The sequence below is a fragment of the Theropithecus gelada genome, chromosome 5, assembly GCF_003255815.1.
Source record: "Theropithecus gelada isolate Dixy chromosome 5, Tgel_1.0, whole genome shotgun sequence".
Taxonomy (NCBI): domain Eukaryota; kingdom Metazoa; phylum Chordata; class Mammalia; order Primates; family Cercopithecidae; genus Theropithecus; species Theropithecus gelada.
In genome coordinates this window covers 65,900,460-65,921,990 of record NC_037672.1, presented here as the reverse complement: position 1 = coordinate 65,921,990, position 21,531 = coordinate 65,900,460, and the positions used below count along the sequence as shown (strand labels likewise).

Sequence of the window (21,531 nt, the reverse complement as noted above, 5' to 3'; positions counted from 1 at the left end):
ACTGTCTTTAAAAGACTGACCTTGGGCCCTGTCTGGTATATTTATCTGGTTGAACTAGCAACCAGCAATATTAGAACATGAAAAATCAGAGGCTACAGAAGCGAGCATGGTATGCATGAGTGATCCATCCGCTAGATTATATAGCTCAGTGAGTAACAATTCTCATCAATTAAACCAACAACTCTTCCTACGATAAGGGGGTGTGCAGAGGGACAGAAACTCCTATACTTGGCTACATGGGTAAGAATGATGAACATGCAGATCTTCTGGGCCATGGAGAAAATGTGGAAAAGGAGAGAAATTCCTGTCCCAACACCGTTGGTACTGCAGTATAATGGATAGGAAAGAATGATGAGAGGGTAGTAGTGTAACAAATTTACATGCCATAAACTTGGCAAAAGTAGCTGCATACTTCTGGCAGTCAATTTGGAAAGAAACAATCAGTTTTAAAGTTCCTAGTCTTGGCCAGGCATGGAGGTTCAGGCCTGTAATCCTAGCACTCTGGCAGGCCAAGGCAGGAGGATTGCTGGAGTCTAGGAGTTCAAGACCAGCCTGGGCAACACAGCAAGACCCCATCTCTACACAAAATAAAAAATATTAGCCCATTGTGGTGGTGCATGCCTGTAGTCCCAGTTACTCGAGTCTGAGGTGGGAGAACTGCTTAAGCCCAGGAGGTCAAGGCTGCAGTGAGTCATGATTATGCCACTGTACGCCAGCCTGGGTGACAGACAGACTTGTCAAACAAACAAACAAACAAAAAAAACCCACAAAATATCCTAGTCTACACAACTGTAACCTATACAACTGAGCATAAATCTCTTCAGTGGGTTCTCAGAGGATGGACTCCAGATATACAGTGCATCACACTGTTCACCATCCCCATAGTAAATACAATACCAAGATTCATGGGGCTGTTTCTTGTAACACCTGTCAATATAAACCAAAGCATCACAGAGAAGTGCAAAGTTAAAGCATCTCAAGAGCGGCAAACATGATGCAGCCCAAACATATAGTGTGTAGTCAGAAATACTGTTTAAAATGACCCACTGGTTAAAGACCCACTATTTAACACTATTTAATCTGTTTAACTCAGATTTTCTAGTATTTCAAATACTAATGACGTATTAGGGAATTCTTAATACTAGATGATATCTGAAGTAAGTTTTATTTGCCATACCCTAATCAAATTGTGCTGATTATATCAGCACTGACAAAAATCCCTAGGAGGGAAAAATCAGACTTAAGACTAAAATTCCTGAATTGTGATTATTAATTTAGTACCTATGTGGACAAAAAATGGTCATTCCTCAAAAGCCAAATAAAGCACCAGACAAAATTATATAAAATTACAAATTAAGAATTTATTTATAAGTTTTCATCTTTTTAGAAATAAAAAGGCTTAAAAAACAAAATGGTTGCAAAAATGGTTAATTTTGTTATATCCTAATTGCTTAGGTGTGCTCTGTAAATTCCAAATAAGTAAAATAATATAAAAATACATTTTCAAATCTTTATAGAACAAAAAAAAGAAACATTAAATGCTTTTGGATTTTCTTTACTCCTCCCACAGATGAGTTCACAAATATAAAAACTGGTGTACATTTATACTCTGAAGTACAAATCTCCAACAGCCAAGTAATTATAGTTTCTTCTGTTATGTGCAAAGATTATTTCATATTTACTTGGTATGGAAAGCAGAGTACAGGCTCAGTGGACAATAATCATTAAACAGATTATGTTTAAGAAAATGCTGTTGTAAAAATGTACAATAGTACATATAATTTTGGTAATTATGCACTTCTCCTTTTAAAGTAAATACAGCTTTTAGATATAAATCTTTCAAAGGTTTTCTTTGAAGAGCTGTGAGGTGACTGTATTTCAGATTTGATGGACAGTAATTTGTCAGTAAACTTCTCAAAAAACCAAGCCAAGAGAGAATTGTTTTCTTTTTCCCTCCACGTGGTCGGTTTCATTCTTAAGGAAGGGCTGATGCAGTAAGAAGATGAATTTCACAAACCTTTACACAAGTTTGTGAACTGTCAACTAAAGACACCACCTCTGATGTGGATGGTTTCATTCAATCCATGTTCGACCAGCTTTATATCTTCTAGATCATCTTTAATGATGCTAATCAAATGGCTAAGGCCTTCCTGTTGTTGTTTCAAATGCTAGAACAAATTAAGAAACAACATGTTAATGTATTAATTTATTAAAACTGCAAGCTAGTCACAGGAAAAAGGACTCCACTTTGACTGTTTTACTAATAACACAGTACCTAGTAAGTGCTCTAAATATAGAGGGCATGCATATTTAAACATTTGTACTACATCTTTTGCTAACAGTGAAAGACAAACTCTAAAGAACAATAAAATCAAACAAATATAAAATGAACAGTATCTTCCAACAAAAATGTTTTTTAGATAGCTATTTCCTTTTACCAACTTTTAATAAAGGCATAATAAAACAGAACTCAAAGGAGGTATTCAAATATAGATGACTAGCAAAATAACATTCTGAAAACAGAATATTCATGTTTTGAAGTACAAAGTATATAGCGATAATGGTGATGACGACTACAGATGCTAACATTTTTTAAAGACTCCTCCTTATGGGTTAAGGTGCTGTTTTAATAGTGAGTACTGGTATTCACTTGTTCAACTCATTTAAAATCCTTTTGAGCACCCTTTGGGGTACCATTATCATCTCCACAGTTAAAGAAACTATAGGTAAATAACCTACCCAAGGTCATAAAGTAGATGGTGAACCATGATTCAATCCCTGAACAATAAATACACTGCTCATCATTTTAAAAAAGACAAGTGTTTAAATTATTCAGTTTTATTGCATATATCAACCTACAACTATTACAATATACTGGAATCTGTTAATTTATTGCAAATACTTAAAACAATGGAATATAATTGGTTGTGTAATGTCCAAGAATCTAGAAGCCAAACTAGTTTTTGGTTACATAAAACCAGCCATATCCATTCTAAAGCATATAATAAAATTGGATTTGTTGATGACATTTATAACCTTAATCTAAAATCCTCAGGGCCATGCCAACAGTCATTAGCTACCTAGTATGCTCCACAAAGTTCATCATCTTCATATATTTTCTTTAGACACAACTGTTCATTTTCATTAAACTAATCTGCATTTATACTAATGAAAATAAGCCAAAGCAGTGTTTCCCAACTTTTTCACACAAGGTGAAAACCCGAGAAAAGTGGCTGGAGGTTCTGGCCACCTCAACCTATCTCCATCCAGATCTCCTGAGGGCTTAGGGGATAGATCAATAACAACATGTTTATAACTTACGTGTGACATATAGGCAGGGAAGGTATTATCTAAAGCAGTTGCTTCTCAAACTTTAAAGTGCATACAAATCATTCTATGATCTTGATAAAATGCAGATCGAATACATCTGGAGTAAGGACTGAAATTTTGCATTTTTAATGACCTTCCAGGTGCGGTTACTGCCTACACTTTAAGGAGCAAGGTCTAGTAAACTGTAGTGTCTCTATTACCTCTTAAATTCATCTTTTTGGTGAGGAGAGGGATACTTCACCTTTTTAAAATTGTGGCAAAACAGGCATACCATAAAATTTTGCCTGTAACTATTTTTAAGTATACAGTTCAGTGGCATTAAGTATACTTATGCTGTTGTGCAATAATCAACACTATCCATTTTGTTCAGAACTTTTCATCTTCTCAAGTTGAAATTCTGTACCAATTAAGTTCCTCCCATCCCCTCCTCCCCTCACACGCTGGCAACCACCTTTCTACTCTCTATTAATTGAACTACTAGGTACTTTTCACAAGTGAAATCATAAATATTTGCCCTTTTATGAGTGGCTTATTTCATGAAACACAACTTCTTCAAGGTCAAATTGCACTGTAGCGTGTGTCAGAATTTCCTTCTTTTTTCAAGGCTGAATAATATTCCATTGTGTGTATATATACTACATTTTGTTTCTCTATTCCTTGATTGACTCTTGGGTTACCACCACATTTTGGCTACTGTGAATAATGATCTATGAACATGGGTGTACAAATATGTTTTGAGTCCCTGCTTCCAACGTACTTGGGTACATATCCGTAAGTAGACCTGAGAGATTGTATCGTAATTCTATCTTTAATTTTTTGAGTAAACACTACACTGTTTTTCATAGAGGCTGAACCATTTTACATTCTCCCAACACTGCAAGAAAGTTCCAGTTTCTCCACATTCTCACCAACACTTTTCTTTATTAGGATAACAACCATCCTAATAGGTGTGAAGTGGTGAGCTCACAGTTTAAATAATACACCCTCATACAACACTTACCTGCTTGATTTCTCGTAACAGATCTGCATCTATGTAATACCTTTCTTCAGATCTGACTGCTCCAAAATGATTCTGCATCCTGATTTGAGACATCAATTCATTTAGTCGACCCTAAAAGTTAAGACTGAGTCAAATGACAACTGCCAATAAAGACTTGTAAAAGAGAATGTTTTCTAAGGATGGTTTCAAAACCATCTATTAAAAATTTCTATTTCTCTCTCTGTACATTATAGTTGAAACACTAATACTAGCCAAAAGACCCATGACTGAGTTTACTTTAGAAAGGAAGTTCTAATTGGAGATAACAAACACAAGTATACAAAATTCCTGCTTGAAGAGTACGTAACTTTTTGTCTGCAGATCCACCTGAAACAAACTTTAGCATTATGGTCTTAGATGTGGTTACCTTGAACTGAGTAGGTGCATTTAGTTCACCCTGAATTGTATCCAGCTGAACTCGCAACTGCTCTTCATCAGCCTGAATGGCATAACCACTCTTCCTTTGAATTTCCTGTTTGATTAGGACCTATACAAATAAAAACCACCAATAACAATAGAATGATCTCTTTTTAGTTATGCAAGTAGTAGTATTACAATTAGTTGTTGAAAGAAATCAGCTGAAAATTAACAGTAGGGTTTAACAGTTCAGGATTTGAATTATGTTTCTGTCCATATTAACTGGGCAAAAGTTATCACATACACTGATGTACACTTGGTTTTTTTTTTGAGACAGGGTCTTGTTCTGTCTCTGAGGTTGAAGTGCAGTGGTGTAAACACAGCTCACTGGATCCTTGACCTCTGGGGCTCAAGCGATCCTCCTGCCTCAGCTCCCGAGTAGCTGGGACCACAGGTGTGCACCACTGCACCTGGTTAATTTTTAAAATTTTTTGTAGGGGGTCTCACTATGTGGCCCAGGCTAGTCTTGAACTCCTGGGCTTAATGAAGTGATCCTCCAGCCTTGGCCTCCCAGAGTGCTGGGTTTACAGGTGTGAACCACTTTGCCCAGCCAACAATTTTAAAACTATGGTATGGTTTGGCCAGGTGCAGTGGCTCACACCTGTAATCCCAGCACTTTGGGAGGCCAAGGCGGGCGGATCACGAGGTCAGGAGATTGAGATCATCCTGGCTAACACGACGAAACCCCGTCTCTACTAAATATACAAAAAATTAGCCAGGCGAGGTGGTGCACGCCTGTAGTCCCAGCTACTCGGGAGGCTGAGGCAGGAGAATGGCGGAAAACCCAGGAGGCGGAGCTTGCAGTGAGCTGAGATCGCGCCACTGCACTCCAGCCTGGGCAACAGAGAGAGACTCCATCTCAAAAAATAAACAAACAAATAAAAAAACTATGGTATGGCTTAAAAGCAGTACAAAAAAATAGGCAACATAATACCCGTTTCAGACATTTACTCACAGCCTTTCTAAAGAAAGAGTTCTTTAAAGATGAGTCTATAATATTTATGTCTAAAAATTATTTCTTGGATTTTTTTTGAGATTACAAAAGTGTTAAGAAACAATATGAGAACGTAAAAGACAAATTTTCTCTCATACTCCCAAGACAAATAGTGCTAACTGATTTTCATTCCCCTGTACCTTTCTCCTTGCTCATACAGAGAGAGCGCACACACACAGATCCAAAATAAAACTAAACAGTATATATCACTCTGTGACATGGTTCCTTTTTTTGGTTGTTGTTTTTGTTTTTCTGAGACGACCTCGCTTTCTTGCCCAGGCTGGAGGAGTGTGGCACAACATAGCTCAATGCAGCATCAATCCCCTGGACTCAAGCAATCCTCCCACCTCAGTCTCCCAAGTAGCTGGAATTACAGGTGCTCACTACCATGCCTGGCTAATTTTTTTTCTTTTTGCTTTCTTTTTTTTAGTAGAGATGAGGTCTCCCGATGTTGCCCAGGCTAGTCTTGAACTCTTAAACTCAAATGATCCTTCTGCCTCAGCCTCTCAAAGTACTGGGATTACAGGCGTGGGCCACTGTGCCAGGCCGCTTCTCTTTCTTTTCAATTTAACAATACATCGCGAGAAAGGGTCTAAAGCAGTGGCCTCTAAATGCAGACTCTTGGTTTGCTGCTACTCTCCAAGCCCAGCTTACTCGTTTAAAAACAGTGCAAGTCCCTCCATACTCTCAGCCATGCTCCTATAACCATATATTTTTCACAAACACACACACAGACCGACTGCTTTTTACTCATCTAAATTTTAAAAAATGGATTATAATTAACAAAATTTTATCATCAAAATTAATCATTAAATTTTACTACAAATTAAAATTATAATTTTATTATCAAAATCTCATGAAATTCCTTAAGAAGTATAGCTCTAATTTGTTATTTTTAATGGCTGTATGCTTTTTTAATGTGTTATTAACCAATAATCAATCATTACTGTCTTGATGCATATACATTTTGTTTTCACACTACAAACAATGCCATGATAAACATTTTTGTAGCTTTGACACTACAATGCTGTAATAAACATTTTTGTGCATAGATCTATTTAACTGGTATAGATCTTTAACAATGAGGCTGAGTTTTAGAGTAAGCTGCTAGATTGCTTTCCCAAAAGATCCTAATGATTTAGATTCATAGGCCCCACATCAGAATACCCTTTCCCCACATTCCTGTCAAGTACAGGTGGTGGTTGTTTAAATTTTTCCCAACCTGATGAGTGTAAAGGGATTTTTTTTTTTTTTTTTTAGGTGGAGTTTCACTCTGTCACCCAAGCTGGAGCGCAGTGGCGTGATCCTGACTCACTGCAACCTCCACTTTCTGGGTTCAAGCAATTCTCTGCCTCAGCCTCCCAAGCAGCTGGGATTACAGGCACCCGCCACCACGCCCTGCTAATTTTTGTACTTTTAGTAGAGACGGGGTTTCACCATCTTGGCCAGACTGGTCTTGAACTCCTGACCTCATGATCCATCCGCCTCGGCCTCCCAAAGTGCTGGGATTACAGGCGTGAACCACTGTGCCCAGCCGGGATCTCATTTTTTTTCTTTAATCTGCAATTCCCAGATTCCTAGTAAATTAAAGGGACCATCTTTTAATGACTAAACTATTTTGCATTTGCTTTTTCTGTGAACTGCCTTTACACATCTTTTGCCCAAATTTCAATTGCGTTTTATTGTCAAATTATAGGATTTCTTTGTATAATATGAATATGAACACCAAATCTAAAATCAGTGCTGTTTGCAAAATTCCCTTTTCCTAAATTCTATCACATGACTATTGACAAATGGCTTCTGGTATCTTTTGCTATACACAATTTTTTATATGGCCAACGTTGGTTTATAGTTTCTAGCTTTCTGATCAAGTGTCTCTCAAATCCCAGGTTGTACATACAGCTTTGAAAGTTTCGTTAAGTCTTCAGTCCACTTTATTTTTATATGATGCAATGGTCTAATTTTATTTTCTTATGTATAGTTATACTCCAGCATTATTTATTAAATAAACCCACTGAATTGAAATACCACTTTTACCATATATTACATTGTCAGCACACTATCATCTATTTATAAATTCCCTATTCTGTTCCATGTATGTTTCTGTCCAATTTCATGCAGATACTATATTGATTCAATTACAAGAGGTTTAAAATAGGTTCTGAAATCTGGTAAAGAAGTCCCTGTTCACTATTTCTTTTTTGTTCCTGAACAAGATAGTCTCAAACATTTATCCTTCCATATAAAGAAATTTTAATCAAAATTTTTTTAGAGACAGGGTCTCCCTATGTTGCCCAGGCAACAGAGTGCAGTGGCTATTCATAGGCACAATCATAGCTCACTACAGCCTCGAACTCCTTGGCTCAAGTGATTCTCCTGCCTCAGCCCTCTGAGTAGCTGTGACTATAGGCGCTATGTCATCACACCCAGCTTAATCAATTTTTAAAAAGCTGTAATTCATTTTTAATTTTGTAAAAGTGGATATTAAGTATTCTCATCTAAGAATATAGTTTATTTGTAAATACCTATACTTTCCTCATAAATATATTCCTAAGTATTTTACGGTTTTGTCACCATAGTGAATGGAACATTTTCCTATTTCCAGATAGTAAAAAGAAAAGTTGATTTTTGTACTTTTATATCTAGCCGGCTTACTACATTAATTCTATGGTTTATTCCCTTGGGTTTTCCAGATATACAATCATATCAGCAAAAAGAGAACACTTAATCATTTTCCCAATGTTTATATTATTTCTTTGCTTGTTTTATTTATGAAAACCTCCAAGACAGCAATGAATAATGATGATAATATTGGGTGTCCGTATCTAGTTTCTAAATGCAATTTTAGTGTTTTGCCTTTTTGAGTATTTGCTATTGATTTTTGGTTGTAGTTTCTATTATATATTTTCCCTTAATGTGTTGCTATAATAAGTCATGTTGATAGATGTCCTGTTATTCAAACCAACCCTGCATTCCTGAAATAAACTTTACTTGGTCATAGCATATTTTTTAAGAAATTGATAAATAGCTGGATTCTCTTTGCTTATACTTCATTTAGAATGTGGTTTTTCAGTCTGATTTGAGGTATACTCCACATATGACAATTAATCTGTTTTAGGTGTTCAGTTCTATGAATCTTGCAAATACATACAGTTGTGTAACCATCACCATGATTAAGGTACAAAATATTTCCATCACCCCAAGCCCCTTGTAGTCACACTTCTCTCCTCATCTATAGTCCCTGGCAACTACTAATCTGTTATCTGCCCCTAATTTTCTTTTGTATAATGTTATATAAATAGAATCACGCCTTACATAGCCTTTAAGTCTGGCTTTTTTCACTTAGCATAATTTGCATCTCTTTAAAACAACTTTATAATTTCTTTTCAGATGCTACAAACAGAAATGTAAAATGGTACAGCTGCTTTGGAAAACAGTTTGGTATTTCCTCAAAAAGTTAAACAGAGTGTGCATATGACACAGCAATTTCACTCCTAGGTTTACACCCAAGAGAAATAGAAGTATATGTGCACACAAACACTTGTAAATAAATTTTAATAGCAATATTATTCATAATAGCCAAAAAGCAGAACCACCAAAATGTCCATCAATTGAGTAAAATGTGGTTTAGCCATACGATGGAATATTCAGCAATAAATGAATAATCATCATTTATTAGTACCTGAAGTACTATTACATGGTACAACACAGATGAACTTTGAAAACATTAGGCTAAACAAAAGAAGCCAGTCACAAAAGACCAAATATCATTATGATTCCATTTATATGAGGTTTCCAGAATAGGCAAATCCATAGGGCAAAACTGGTTGCACAGGACTTGCGGTGAAATGGGGAAGAGTTGCAGTGAAATGGGGAAGTGACTGACAATGGGTACGGGATTTGTTTGTAGGGTGATGGAAATGTTCTAAAATTGATTGTGGTAATAATGGTTATACAAGTCTCTGAATATACTAAAAGCCATTGAACTGTACACTTTAAATGAGTAAATAGTATGGAATGCAAATTATCTCAAGCTGTGAAAAAAGAACAAATAAGGAAGCTATATACATTATTCCTCAATTGTCTAGAATAATTAAAATAACACTGGAATTAGCTCTTTTGTGGTTAGACAAAATTTGGCAATGAAACTATCTGTCCGAGGCCTTTCTCATGTTTCATCTTTCATTTTTCCAATTGCTTCTGTGGTTTTTTTTTTTTTGTTTTTTTACTTCTCTGTAGATTAATTTTGGCAATTTTCATTTTCATAGAAAAATCAAAATAAAACTTCCTCTGAGTTCCAGATTTGTTACCCTAAAGTACATGCAGTATCTTTTTTTTTTTTTTCCTTTTTTCTGAGATGGAGTCTTGCTTTGTCACCTAGGCTGGAGTGCAGTGGCATAATCTCGGCTCACTGCAACCTCCACCTCCCGGGTTCAAGCAATTCTCGTGTCTCAGCCTCCCGAGTAACTGGGATTACAGGCGCAAGCAACCATGCGTGGCTAATTTTTTTGTATTTTAGTTGAGATGGGGTTTCACTGTGTTGCCCAGGCTGGTCTTGAAATCCTGAGCTCAGGCAATCCACTCACCTCGGCCTCCCAAAGTGCTAGGATTACAGGCGTGAGCCACCGTGCCCGGCCCATGCAGTATCTTCTCATTCTGTTTTGTGTATCTATGGTGATGCCTCTTTTCTCACTACCAATTTTGTATATTTTGCTCTGCTTTTCCCTTCTTCTGGTTGATGAGATGCTTAGTAATTTTAATGGTCTTTTCGAAGAAACAGTTTTACAATTTATTCTTTCCACTATTACATTTTTTAGTCTTTCACTAATTTCACATTTATCTTTCTTTCTTTTTAGTTTCTTTTGGCTTATCTTGATATTCCTTTTCTAATTTGAGTACTCAGTTCCTTTATTTTTCACATTTGATCTTTTAAAATGAGATTTTTTATGACTGTAAATTTTCCTCTGAGTACAGATTTGGCTGTTTCCCATTGGTACTGGTATGTAATATTTCTCTTTTCATGATAGTTTATAATTTCAGTTGTTATTATTCTTTTAATTCCTCTTGTTAATTTGTAAATTCTATTGTTGTTTTTCGACCATTATGGTTACACTCCTTTTTCTAGCACTCAAAATAAAAAATTTTCTGAACTATTTTATGAAATTTATGAGACATCGATAATCTCACAGAAGCTTCCCTTGCACTAAGATACTTTATTTCTTCACTGCTTTCCCTCAAATTCTCACTAAAATATGAACTTTAGGATATTTTTATTCTCCTCACTCAACCCTATGAGACCTGTTTTCCAATTTCAAAGTTCTACTGAAAGAATTCAGTACTTCTAGTTTCACATTATTATTTTAGTCTTTTTTTTCTATTTTAAAAATCTATATTTAGTACATTATTTCACATACACAGCCTTATAAACACTGGGGGAAAAAAATCCAAATTACTACCTGTAAAGTTCTATGGGAAAGATCCATGAGTTTCCTCTTGTATTGCGCAATTTTGGCTACAGATGTAGTTTGATTCTTTTGTAGCTCACTAATATCTTCAGATATGATCTGTTTAAGAAAAAATTGGGGGGGGGGGTGTTAATCAAATACCACAACTATTTATCAGTTACACCTGTATGGAAATTCTAATCTTGGGATAAGCCGGAGATGCATCCCTCAAAATATAAACTCTTTCCCTACAAATCTATGCTTATATTTCTTCCCTTTTTACATACCTAAAATTTTTTTAAAAGAATCATGCAAAGATATCTTTACAGCTCTAGGAAATTTAGCAATGAGGCAATACATAGAAAAAAATAAGCTGGGCGTGGTGGCTCACACCTGTAATCCCAGCACTTTGGGAGGTCAAGGCGGGCAAATTACTTAAGGTCAGGAGTTCAAGACCAGCCTGGCCAACATAGTGAAACCCTGTCTCTACTAAGAATACAAAGAAGTAGCTGGGCGTGGTGGCGCGCGCCTGTAATCCCAGCTACTTGGAAGGCTGATGCAGGAGAATCACTTAAACCCAGAGGACGGGGCCGAGATCGTGCCACTGCACTCCAGCCTGGGCAACAGAGTGAGACTCCATGTCACAGAAACAAAAAACAAAAAAAAAAGAGTGAGACTCCATCACACACACACACACACACACACACACACAGCTGGGCACAGTGGCTCACTCCTGTAATCCTAGCACTTTGGGAGGCCAAGGCAAGAGGAGTGCTTGAGACCAGGATTTTGAGACAAGCTTGGGCAACATAGCAAGACCTTGTCTCTACAAAAAATAAAAAATTAACCAGGTGGAGTCCTATATGCCTGTAGTCCCAGCTCCTTAGGAGGCTGAGGTGGGAGGATGACTTGAGCCGTGATCACACTCCAGCATGTAGGGGTGGGGGGGAGGGAGGCGGAGAGAGAGGAAATTAAGGAATTTGAAGTAATATGGAATACAGCCAACAACCAGGTCTGAATGGAAGAAGTTAAGATGTATAAGATGATATCTAGGGGGTGTCTTAATAGACAAGTAGCCCTGTATGTAACTATTGACAGAAAGTACAGTACATTTCAACATTAACTGTTACAGAATACTTGGAGGGAGTCATCAGAGTGCAGAGGAAAAGGAGTGATATTAATGATGCAGCAGGATACATTTTTATGCCTCTGGATCTTTGACTTGCTGTTTTACCTGACTGAAATCCACTATTCTGCCTTAGGAAGTCTTAACCTTACAGGGTAGGTTAAAATCTCACTATTTTATTAAAGCATCCCAATCAGAATTAGTCCCATAATTGTCTCTATCATAATTAATCATTCTATGTCACTGGCTTATATTAACATGTTATAAAAAAGAGGATAAGACGATTGTGCAAGACATATTTTAGCACATCTACCTGCGCACATCACCTTTTAAAGAAACTTTCCAATGCCATGCCATGCTGAAAGGACAAAATTAGGTGGTCATGTTTTATATTACATAACCTAGGCAATCTCCCATCCCAATTTTGAAAAATCACCAGGGTTTTTAGATACAAGAGTACTTACGACATTATTTCCTACCAGTAATAACTAAAAAAATTAGACATGTTATCAGTCACAGTATTTACTAACAAATATTAAAACCATCTAGGAATTGACTCAAGAAAGAATGCTCAAGATTTTAAAAGGGAATATTTAAAAATTATTTTAAAGGATATAAAAGACCACAAGGATTAAAGAGACAAACCACATTCATGGATGAAATGATTTAATATTAAAATTCAATTCCCACAAATGAGTCTTTGCATTTAATGCAATTCCAACCATAATTCTAGCATTCTGACAAATTGATTCTAAAGTTTTTATGGAAGAATAAAGATCCATAAAGACCCAGAAAACTCTGAAAAGAAGAATCAAGATTAGAGATTCATTCTACTAGATATTAAGATACACTACAAAGCCCTAACACTAAAAAAATGTGGAATGGGTGGGTATAAGAACAGACCAACTGGCCAATGATACATAAGAGAGGGTCTAGAAATAGATCACATATATATGGAAACTTAGTGTAATTTAAATTCTTTGATAATCATTGAGGAATATCACATTTTTATAGGCAATATTAAAAATATGGACCCACTATTTAGAGAAAAATAAATCTGGGTTCATACCACATACTTGATATAAAGGTAAACTCCATGATGACAACAAAAGACTCAAATGTGAAAGGTTAAACTCTAAATTTTTTTAAATGTAGGACACTCTCAGAATTTAGGGTGAAAAATTATTGAAGCAAATTCCCAAAAAGAAAACATAAGGCAAACATTTAATGGATATCATTACATTAAAATTAAGGATTTCTCTTCAACTACAGACACCAAAGACAGAGTTAACAGAGAGATGAGAAGAAGATATTTACAATGTTAAGTTCTGGACAAGATGAACTAAGTACGTGCAACCCCAATCTTCCCATTTAATACAGCTATAAAACTGGGATGGAATACATGGGGCAGCTATTTGAGGACTCTGGCAGGAAGATCAGGGAAGATAGGAATTTAAAGTACCGCTGAACTTGTGGTGAGTTTACCCATTTTTCCCCTCAGGCATCCCTAGTCTGGTTTCAACCCAGCCTCAAACCTGGAAATGAGCATAAATGCTGAAAGGGAGCTCCAAGAGAAGTCTGCTAGTTCTAGTGGGAGGAGATACATCGTATTACCTACAGAAAGGTTTCTCAACTTCAGCACTATTAATGTTGGGTAATTACTTGTTGTGGGAGTACTGTTCTGTACACTGCACTCCCCAACCAAGAGTCTCCAGACACTGCCAAATGTGCTTTGGGAGACAAAATCACCACCACCACCATAAGCCACTACTAAGAAGTACTGCTCTAAGACTTGAAATAATAGATTAAAAGGAAATGCTAAAAAAAAAAAAAAAAAAAAAAAAAAAAGTCCAAATAACCCAAAAGAAAGCAGAAAAACGGAAACAGGCATGAAAAACAGAGGCTGCAAACACAAAACAAATAATGGTAGGACTAAATCCAAACTTTATGCCGTCTACAAGAATCTCACTTCAAATATAACAATATACGTAGGTTAAAAGCAAAAAGATGGACAAAGGTATGCCATACAAACACTTTTTATCAAAAGAAAGGTAGCGTGGCTATGTTAACATCAAAGACTTCAGAGTGTCTTGAGTAAGTGTCCATGAACAGATGAATGGATAAAGAAAACAAGAAAACATGGTGTGTATGTGTACACATATATACACACAAAATAGAATACTACTTAATCATGAAAAAGAATGGAGTGCTACCATTTGCAGCAACACAGATGAACTTGGAAGACATTTTGTTAAGTGAAATAAGCCATGCACAGAAAGATAAATTCTGCATGTTCTCACTCATACGTGGAAGCTACAAAAAAGTTGATTTCGTAGAAGTAGAGAGTAGAACAGTAGCTACTAGAGGTGGAGAAAGAGTAGGAGTAGGGAACTGCCAAAGGTTGCTTACCAGATACAAAGTACAGCTAGATAGGAGGATTAAGTTCCACTGTTCTACAGCGCTATAGGTAACTATAATTCACAACCATTTATTGTATTTCAAATAGCTATAGCAGTGAATTTTCAATGATACCAACAAATGATAAATGAATGGGGTAATGGATATGCTAATTACCCTTATTTGATCATTACACACTGTATCCATGTATTGAATTATCACAATATGCCCCGTAAATATGTAGTTATGTATCAATTAAAAATAATAATAAAAGAAAAAAGTCATTAGAGAAGATATAAAACTTACCGGGGATTAAGAGGGATATGATATAATAATAAAAGGTAAATTTGCCAAGAAAACACAACAATCCTATATAACAACAGCCCTTCAAACTATTAATACATTCTACAAACTATTAATACAAACTATTAATGAAGTAAAAACTGAGAAATGAAAGGAGAAAAACACAAATCCGTAAGTGTAGCTGTGAATTTCAACTCTCTTCTCAAACTAGGCGGCAGAAAAATCAACAAGAATACAGAACAGAAATGTTATCAACCAACTGGATCTCACTGACATTAACAGAAAACATCACCTAAGAATTGCAGAACACACATTATTTTCATAGGCTCCTGGGTTATAAAGCCTTAGTAAAGTTGGCCGGGCGCGGTGGCTCATGCCTGTAATCCCAGCACTTTGGAAGACTGAGGCGGGCGGATCACGAGGTCAGGACATCGAGATCACCCTGGCTAATACGGTGAAACCCCGTCTCTACTAAATATACAAAAAAATTAGCTGGGCGTGGTGGTGGGAGCCTGTAGTCCCAGTTACTCGGGAGGCTGAGGCAGGAGAATGGCGTGAACCTGGGAGGCGGGGCTTGCAGTGAGCCCAGATTGCGCCACTGCACTCTAGCCTGGGCAACAGAGAGAGACTCCATCTCAAAAAACAAAACAAACAAACAAACAAAAAAAACCTTAGCACAGTTAAAAGAATTGAAATCATACAAATTTCTCTGACCTTTAAGACTCTTTAAGTATTTAATTATGAAGTCTTTTTTTTGAGGAGTCTCACTCTGTCGCCCAGACTGGAGTGCAGTGGCACGATTTCTGTTCACTGTAACCTCTGCCTCCTGGGTTCAAGCAATTCTCATGCCTCAGCCTCCCAAGTTGCTGGCATTACAGGCGTGCACCATGACACCCAGTTAATTTTTGTATTTTTTAGTAGAGACCAGGTTTCACCATGTCGGCCAGGCTTCTCTTAAACCTTAAACTCCTGATCTCGAGTGATCCACCCACCCTGGCCTCCTAGAAAAGTCTACTTTATGAAATAAAATATTAAGTATATTTAAGCATTAAGTAATTTTAAATTTGCTTCATCAATTTACAATAATATACCAAGACAATTATATGTGAACACAAAAAAACTTAATTATAACCTTCATTTTCATAAGGCCCCATAAATAATAATATGCAATCCCTGGCTGAAACTGGAAATGACAGTCTAATTAATCTACTAAGCCAAGAATTCTAAATTCATTATCATATCAAATCAGATTCATATGATTTGGGGACTTCTATCATAAAGAAGGTAGTTGCATAAAACTATAATTATTAATTTGCAGTGTATGCTACATTGTTTCCTGATTAAGATAAAATAGTAGCATATATATTAAAAAGAAATAAATGGCTATAATCCCTTTCCCTACTTTCAGGGCCAGGGAATGAAAAGCTAAATGCTTACATCTAATCTGGTTTGATGTTGCTTAGTCATCTGATCTTGAACCTTCAGTCTTCGGAGAAGTTCCTTAAAACCCACCATTGGTACAGGAATTAACCTGAAGAAATGCAGTGAACAATTTTCAGATCTTAAGCCCATTACTACAAAATACAAGAAGTTAAGGTTTTAATAACATTCACGTAATTTTACATCAACTTTCTAGGGCTCTAAGGCAGATCTATGACTATGAGATAACCATGTTACACCAAAGAGATTTTATTCAACCTCCCTATTTTACAAATGACGAAAAACAGTTCAGTCAAAACATTACATTATTAAATGCAAATGCAATTAGATTTTTCCACTCCTAGTTAGTTCTCACTATGCTATGCTGCCTTACCATAATCTTTTCTTTTCCTTTTTGTTTTAGCTGAAGCTTTAGCTGGACTATAATCAATATTTTTTAAAGACCATGAAAATGAAAATAAACTTCTCTTATATGTAATAATTATAATTAATAGCTCATATGTTTGCTTTCCTAGTAGCAAATATTAGTTCTTAAATGAAACAAGATGAAGACATACTTACTTTTCAGAATCAGGGTTATCTACCTTGGCCTGTTCCCAGATAATAGGATCAACACCTACCACAAATAAAAAATATTTTTTCTAAAACAATTTTCTATTTTTATAATATGTGTATGACAAAGGCTTTCCTAAAGTAAGACCCTAAACCCAAAGCTATAATGAAAAGTGACTGTCAAATATGATCATGGTAAAAATACAAATTTTTGCAGCATAAATAAAGCTCAAAAAAAGTACAGACTGAAAGGAAGTATCTATAACCTATAGGATAATAGATTAACTTCCAGAATATAGAAAGAGTTCCTAAACATCAAAAAGACAAAAAAAATCTAGAAAATGGGCAAAGGACACAAATAGGTAACTCACAAAAAATACAAATGTAGCTAATAAACATATTAAAAATAAGTATTAATTTTTAAATTAATTATTTTGCCATCAGTGGCCAGAAAAATAACATTCCTGTTATGAATGTAAATGGTAGAACTTTCCCTGGAGGGCAATTTGGCAGTATCTAACATACATAATAGTGACTCAAAAATTTCATTACCAGAGATCTATTCTAAAGAAATATATACCAATGTGTTTTAAGACATGTTTACAAGGATGTTGTTAATTACTACATAGTTCGTAATAGTAAAAAGATAGAAAACAACTTAGAGGTGTTAAGTAAAGGTGTATCCTTGGAATACTATGCAATGTTTAAATATAGTAAGATTTATCTTATGTATTGACATGAAAAGTACTAACAAATACTGTAAGTGAAAAAGCAAGCTGCAGATGTATATGCAGAATCCTTTTTTAAAAGATCTACATGTAAATATGCTTACATTTCAAATCACAGATAAAGGATTAAACAGAGTACCATAAATTGATAGTAGTTACTTCCGCAGAAAGGAACTAAAGGTAATCTATCACACAGTCAATCTAGTTATGCCATCCAGAATATTTTACAGTGAGAACACATTCAGGTTTTACTTGAATATTCAATGAATATGAGATAAGCTAGAAAAAAGCCAAAATTTTACTAGTAAATTACCTTCGGTTAGATGGATTATGGACTACTTTTCTTCGGTTCACTATTCCTCAAAATTTCTATTTTAATACATACATATCAGTTACATAATAAAAAACTAAATGAATACAAATATTCAAAACTATTTCCCAAATAAGTAGATATGTGATGATACTAATTTTATTAACATTAATAACCAACCAACACCTCTGAAATAGGGGGGGAGTGTTAGTTCTAAATCTTTCTTTTTTTTTTGAACTCTGTGATTCTAGAAACATACCAGCAGGAGGATTCTGTAAAAGCTGTTTGATCTGTGCAGGAGAAAGTTCTGTTCTAGTCATAGAAAGGGTTACACCAAGTTGCTGCAATTGTGTTTTTATATTGGCTTGTTCAAAATGGGCATATAGCGTTGTAGCTGGAACTCTTCTTGAAGTACCATTTGGTGAACGCTCAACAACATAAATAACAACTTCTGTCCTGAAGGAAGAATAACGAATTTATAAAATACGGAGCACAAAACTCATAGCCACAAACCTCAGCATATCATAGCATGTGATTTCAGAAGTGTAAGTTGAATTCAGACATGGTTGTTTTAGGAGGCAATTAAAATGTTTCCTTTTTTTTTTTTTTTTTTTTTTTGTGGAGCAAAGTTTGCTCTGGTGCCCAGGATGGAGTACAGTGGCGTGATCACTGCAGCCTCAATGTCCCAGGCTCAAGCAATCCTCCCACCTCAGCCTCCAAGTAACTGAGAGTACAGTCACACACCTGCTATGTTTAGCTTATGTGTGTGTATATACATAAAGTTCTGGGATTACAGGTACAATGAGCTGCTGTGCCCAATTGTTTTCTTCTTAAATCTTGAAAATAAAAAAGTTTTACTTAATGTAATGTTCATTTACAAATCAACCAAAATGATAAAGTTAAAATGAACCAGGTAAATAAGATAATATTTGGGATTTTTTTTTTTTTTTTTTGAGACGGGAGTCTCCCTCTGTCGCCCAGGCCAGAGTGCAGTGGCGCAATCTCGGCTCACGCCATTGTCCTGCCTCAGCCTCCCAAGTAGCTGGGACTACAGGCTCCCGCCACCACGCCCAGCTAATTTTTTTGTATTTTTAGTAGAGACGGGGTTTCACCGTATTAGCCAGGATGGTTTTGATCTCCCGACCTCGTGATCCGCCTGTCTCGGCCTCCCAAAGTGCTGGGATTACAGGCGTGAGCCACCGTGCCCGGCCAGTAAGATCATATTTATAAAGCGGTTTGCTTAGCTGCAAAATCCTATGTAAATGTTATTTATATAGAAAATTCTGTTGAAATTTATGAGTTCTCTGCAATTATGACCACAAGTAAAATCTGATTCAATTATTGCATCTCATTAATAATCATTCCTCCAAATATCCTAAAATAAATGTCTTGCCACGAACACTGAGAATTATACTTAGGTCAAGGGAAGTAAAGCAATAATATTTATCCATGAATGAACATGAACAGTAATCAGTTAATAACATTTTCCAATAACATCTTTATGGCCCTCAATTTGCACGTATCTATGACAAATGGTCCCTTCCTGGCCTGAATGAAAATCTAGAAAATTATTAGCATCTAGTAAGTTAAAAAATCCAAATTTTTAAAAAAGCTTTTAAATAAATGTTTTTATAAATACTGAATAATCACTACCTGAGAAAAGACATTCTGCTCTGAGATTTAATTTGTGCTTTAGCAACGAAAACATTATTGATCACTCCCTTAGGACCAGAAATAAATACACAGAAATAAACAGCATATTTATGTATACTTACTGATCATCTGGCAATGTTTTAGTGCCCTCTACATTTACAGTAAGGGTCTGGCTTCCTCCCAAAACTTTATGCAATGATTCCACCAACTGTTGTTGTTGGCTTCGAATCTCTGTTTCTTTTTTGTTGAAAACTAAAACCACTAGCCCATCTTCATCTTTATTACTGGGCATGCAACTATAACCTACTGCCTGTGGAATGACAAAATAAACAATATAAAAAATATGTATGGATCTTAAATCAAGTGTTTAATATTAACAGCTTAATATCTGCTAAAATGGGAAAAACAACTTAATGTCTGGTAATCAAGGGAATAATGATTCTTCCCACCATTTTGTGCCCTAGGAGGTCACAAAATTATAAAGAAAAACTATTTTACCCGGGAATAACATTAACCGATACAGTAAGATTAAAATTTCCCCTTTGAGAGAGTAACTAAAGAGCTTTCTCCCCTAAAACATTTTGATATTCATTATTGTTGGTTGTTTCTAAACCATATGCATGCAATTATAAAAGTCACTGTAAAAATCACCAACTAATTATCATTTATTTCACTATACAGATTGTTCCCAACTTAAGATTTTTCCATTTTATATGGTGTAAAAGCAATATGCATTCATATATACACACATGGAAACCATACATGGAATTCTGATCTTTTAGTTTTTATTATAAAATTATAAGATAGACTTGGTGTTAGATTATTCTGCCCAATTGTACACAGATGTAAGTGTTCTGAGCACGTTTAAAGTAGGCTAGGCTATGATGCTTGGTAGGTTAGGTGTACTAAATGCATTTCTGAATTACAATATTTTCAATTATGATGGGTTTATTGGGATGTAACCCATTACAACTTGAGGAGTATCTGTACATCTGATTCATGGAATCTTAAACTAAGTTTTAAATGTATAAAGAAGCAATTTACAAATAAATACTTTTAAATCACAGTAATGACAGTCAACTTACAAATACTATAAAGAATGTCTGTATCACTTTATTGGTTTATATAATACAAAACTTTATGAAACAGGATTGTATTTTTTCACATATTAATAGGACCAATTATACTTTTCTAAAGAATTGCTCTTTAGGTAGAAGCCTTTTATCCTTTTCACCACTCATCTGCAACTTTTAAAAAAGAATTTAAATTAACTCAAGGGTACATTATGCACTTTACCATGTTATATACCAACTTTATTAAATTGCTATATTCAACTTATGTCTATTACTGAATACCTCTTACCAACTAAATACGTGTATCAAAATTTCAACTACATGCACTCAATATACTTTTTGTTAGTGAAGAGACAAAGAGTTGTTCTGCAACAAGACAGGCTGACCACTTTATTCAAGGATCCCATCCTCAGCCTTACAGTTCCAAACACAGGGTTACGTACATATTGATTAGGTTTAAGAGACCAATGTAGGCCAATATAACTTCTAAGAGGCTGAGGTATAAACTGGAATGCAATACATAATTTGTTATGGAAAATGCATTACCAAATGGACCTAAATACTCTCACTGGCTGATAAAGAGATTTTCGGAACAGACAAATGAGAAGGTTGTTTGGTAGGCAGGGAATAAGAACACAGAAAATGGGCAATACTGTTTTAATAGCTTTGGGGTTATACATGCCAAGGGGAATTCCTATCTGCTGGTTAAGGTATACTCTCCTGGC

General features: G+C 35.5%; 1 protein-coding gene across 3 annotated transcripts in view; it reads right to left on the bottom strand.

The window, feature by feature from the left end:
- Window positions 1-1,344: 1,344 nt before the first annotated feature.
- The window catches only part of NUP54 (nucleoporin 54), a 33,016-nt gene continuing 12,829 nt past the window's right edge, over window positions 1,345-21,531 (bottom strand). For all 3 annotated transcript variants that reach the window (XM_025384577.1, XM_025384578.1, XM_025384576.1), the window contains 8 exons: window positions 19,856-20,043; window positions 18,340-18,536; window positions 17,052-17,106; window positions 16,488-16,581; window positions 11,237-11,344; window positions 4,737-4,856; window positions 4,331-4,441; window positions 1,345-2,168 (listed from right to left, as the gene is read on the bottom strand). In XM_025384577.1, coding sequence (XP_025240362.1) covers window positions 2,040-2,168; window positions 4,331-4,441; window positions 4,737-4,856; window positions 11,237-11,344; window positions 16,488-16,581; window positions 17,052-17,106; window positions 18,340-18,536; window positions 19,856-20,043 — 1,002 coding nt within the window. In that variant the 3' untranslated portion in view covers window positions 1,345-2,039. The remainder of the gene's footprint in view (window positions 2,169-4,330; window positions 4,442-4,736; window positions 4,857-11,236; window positions 11,345-16,487; window positions 16,582-17,051; window positions 17,107-18,339; window positions 18,537-19,855; window positions 20,044-21,531) is intronic.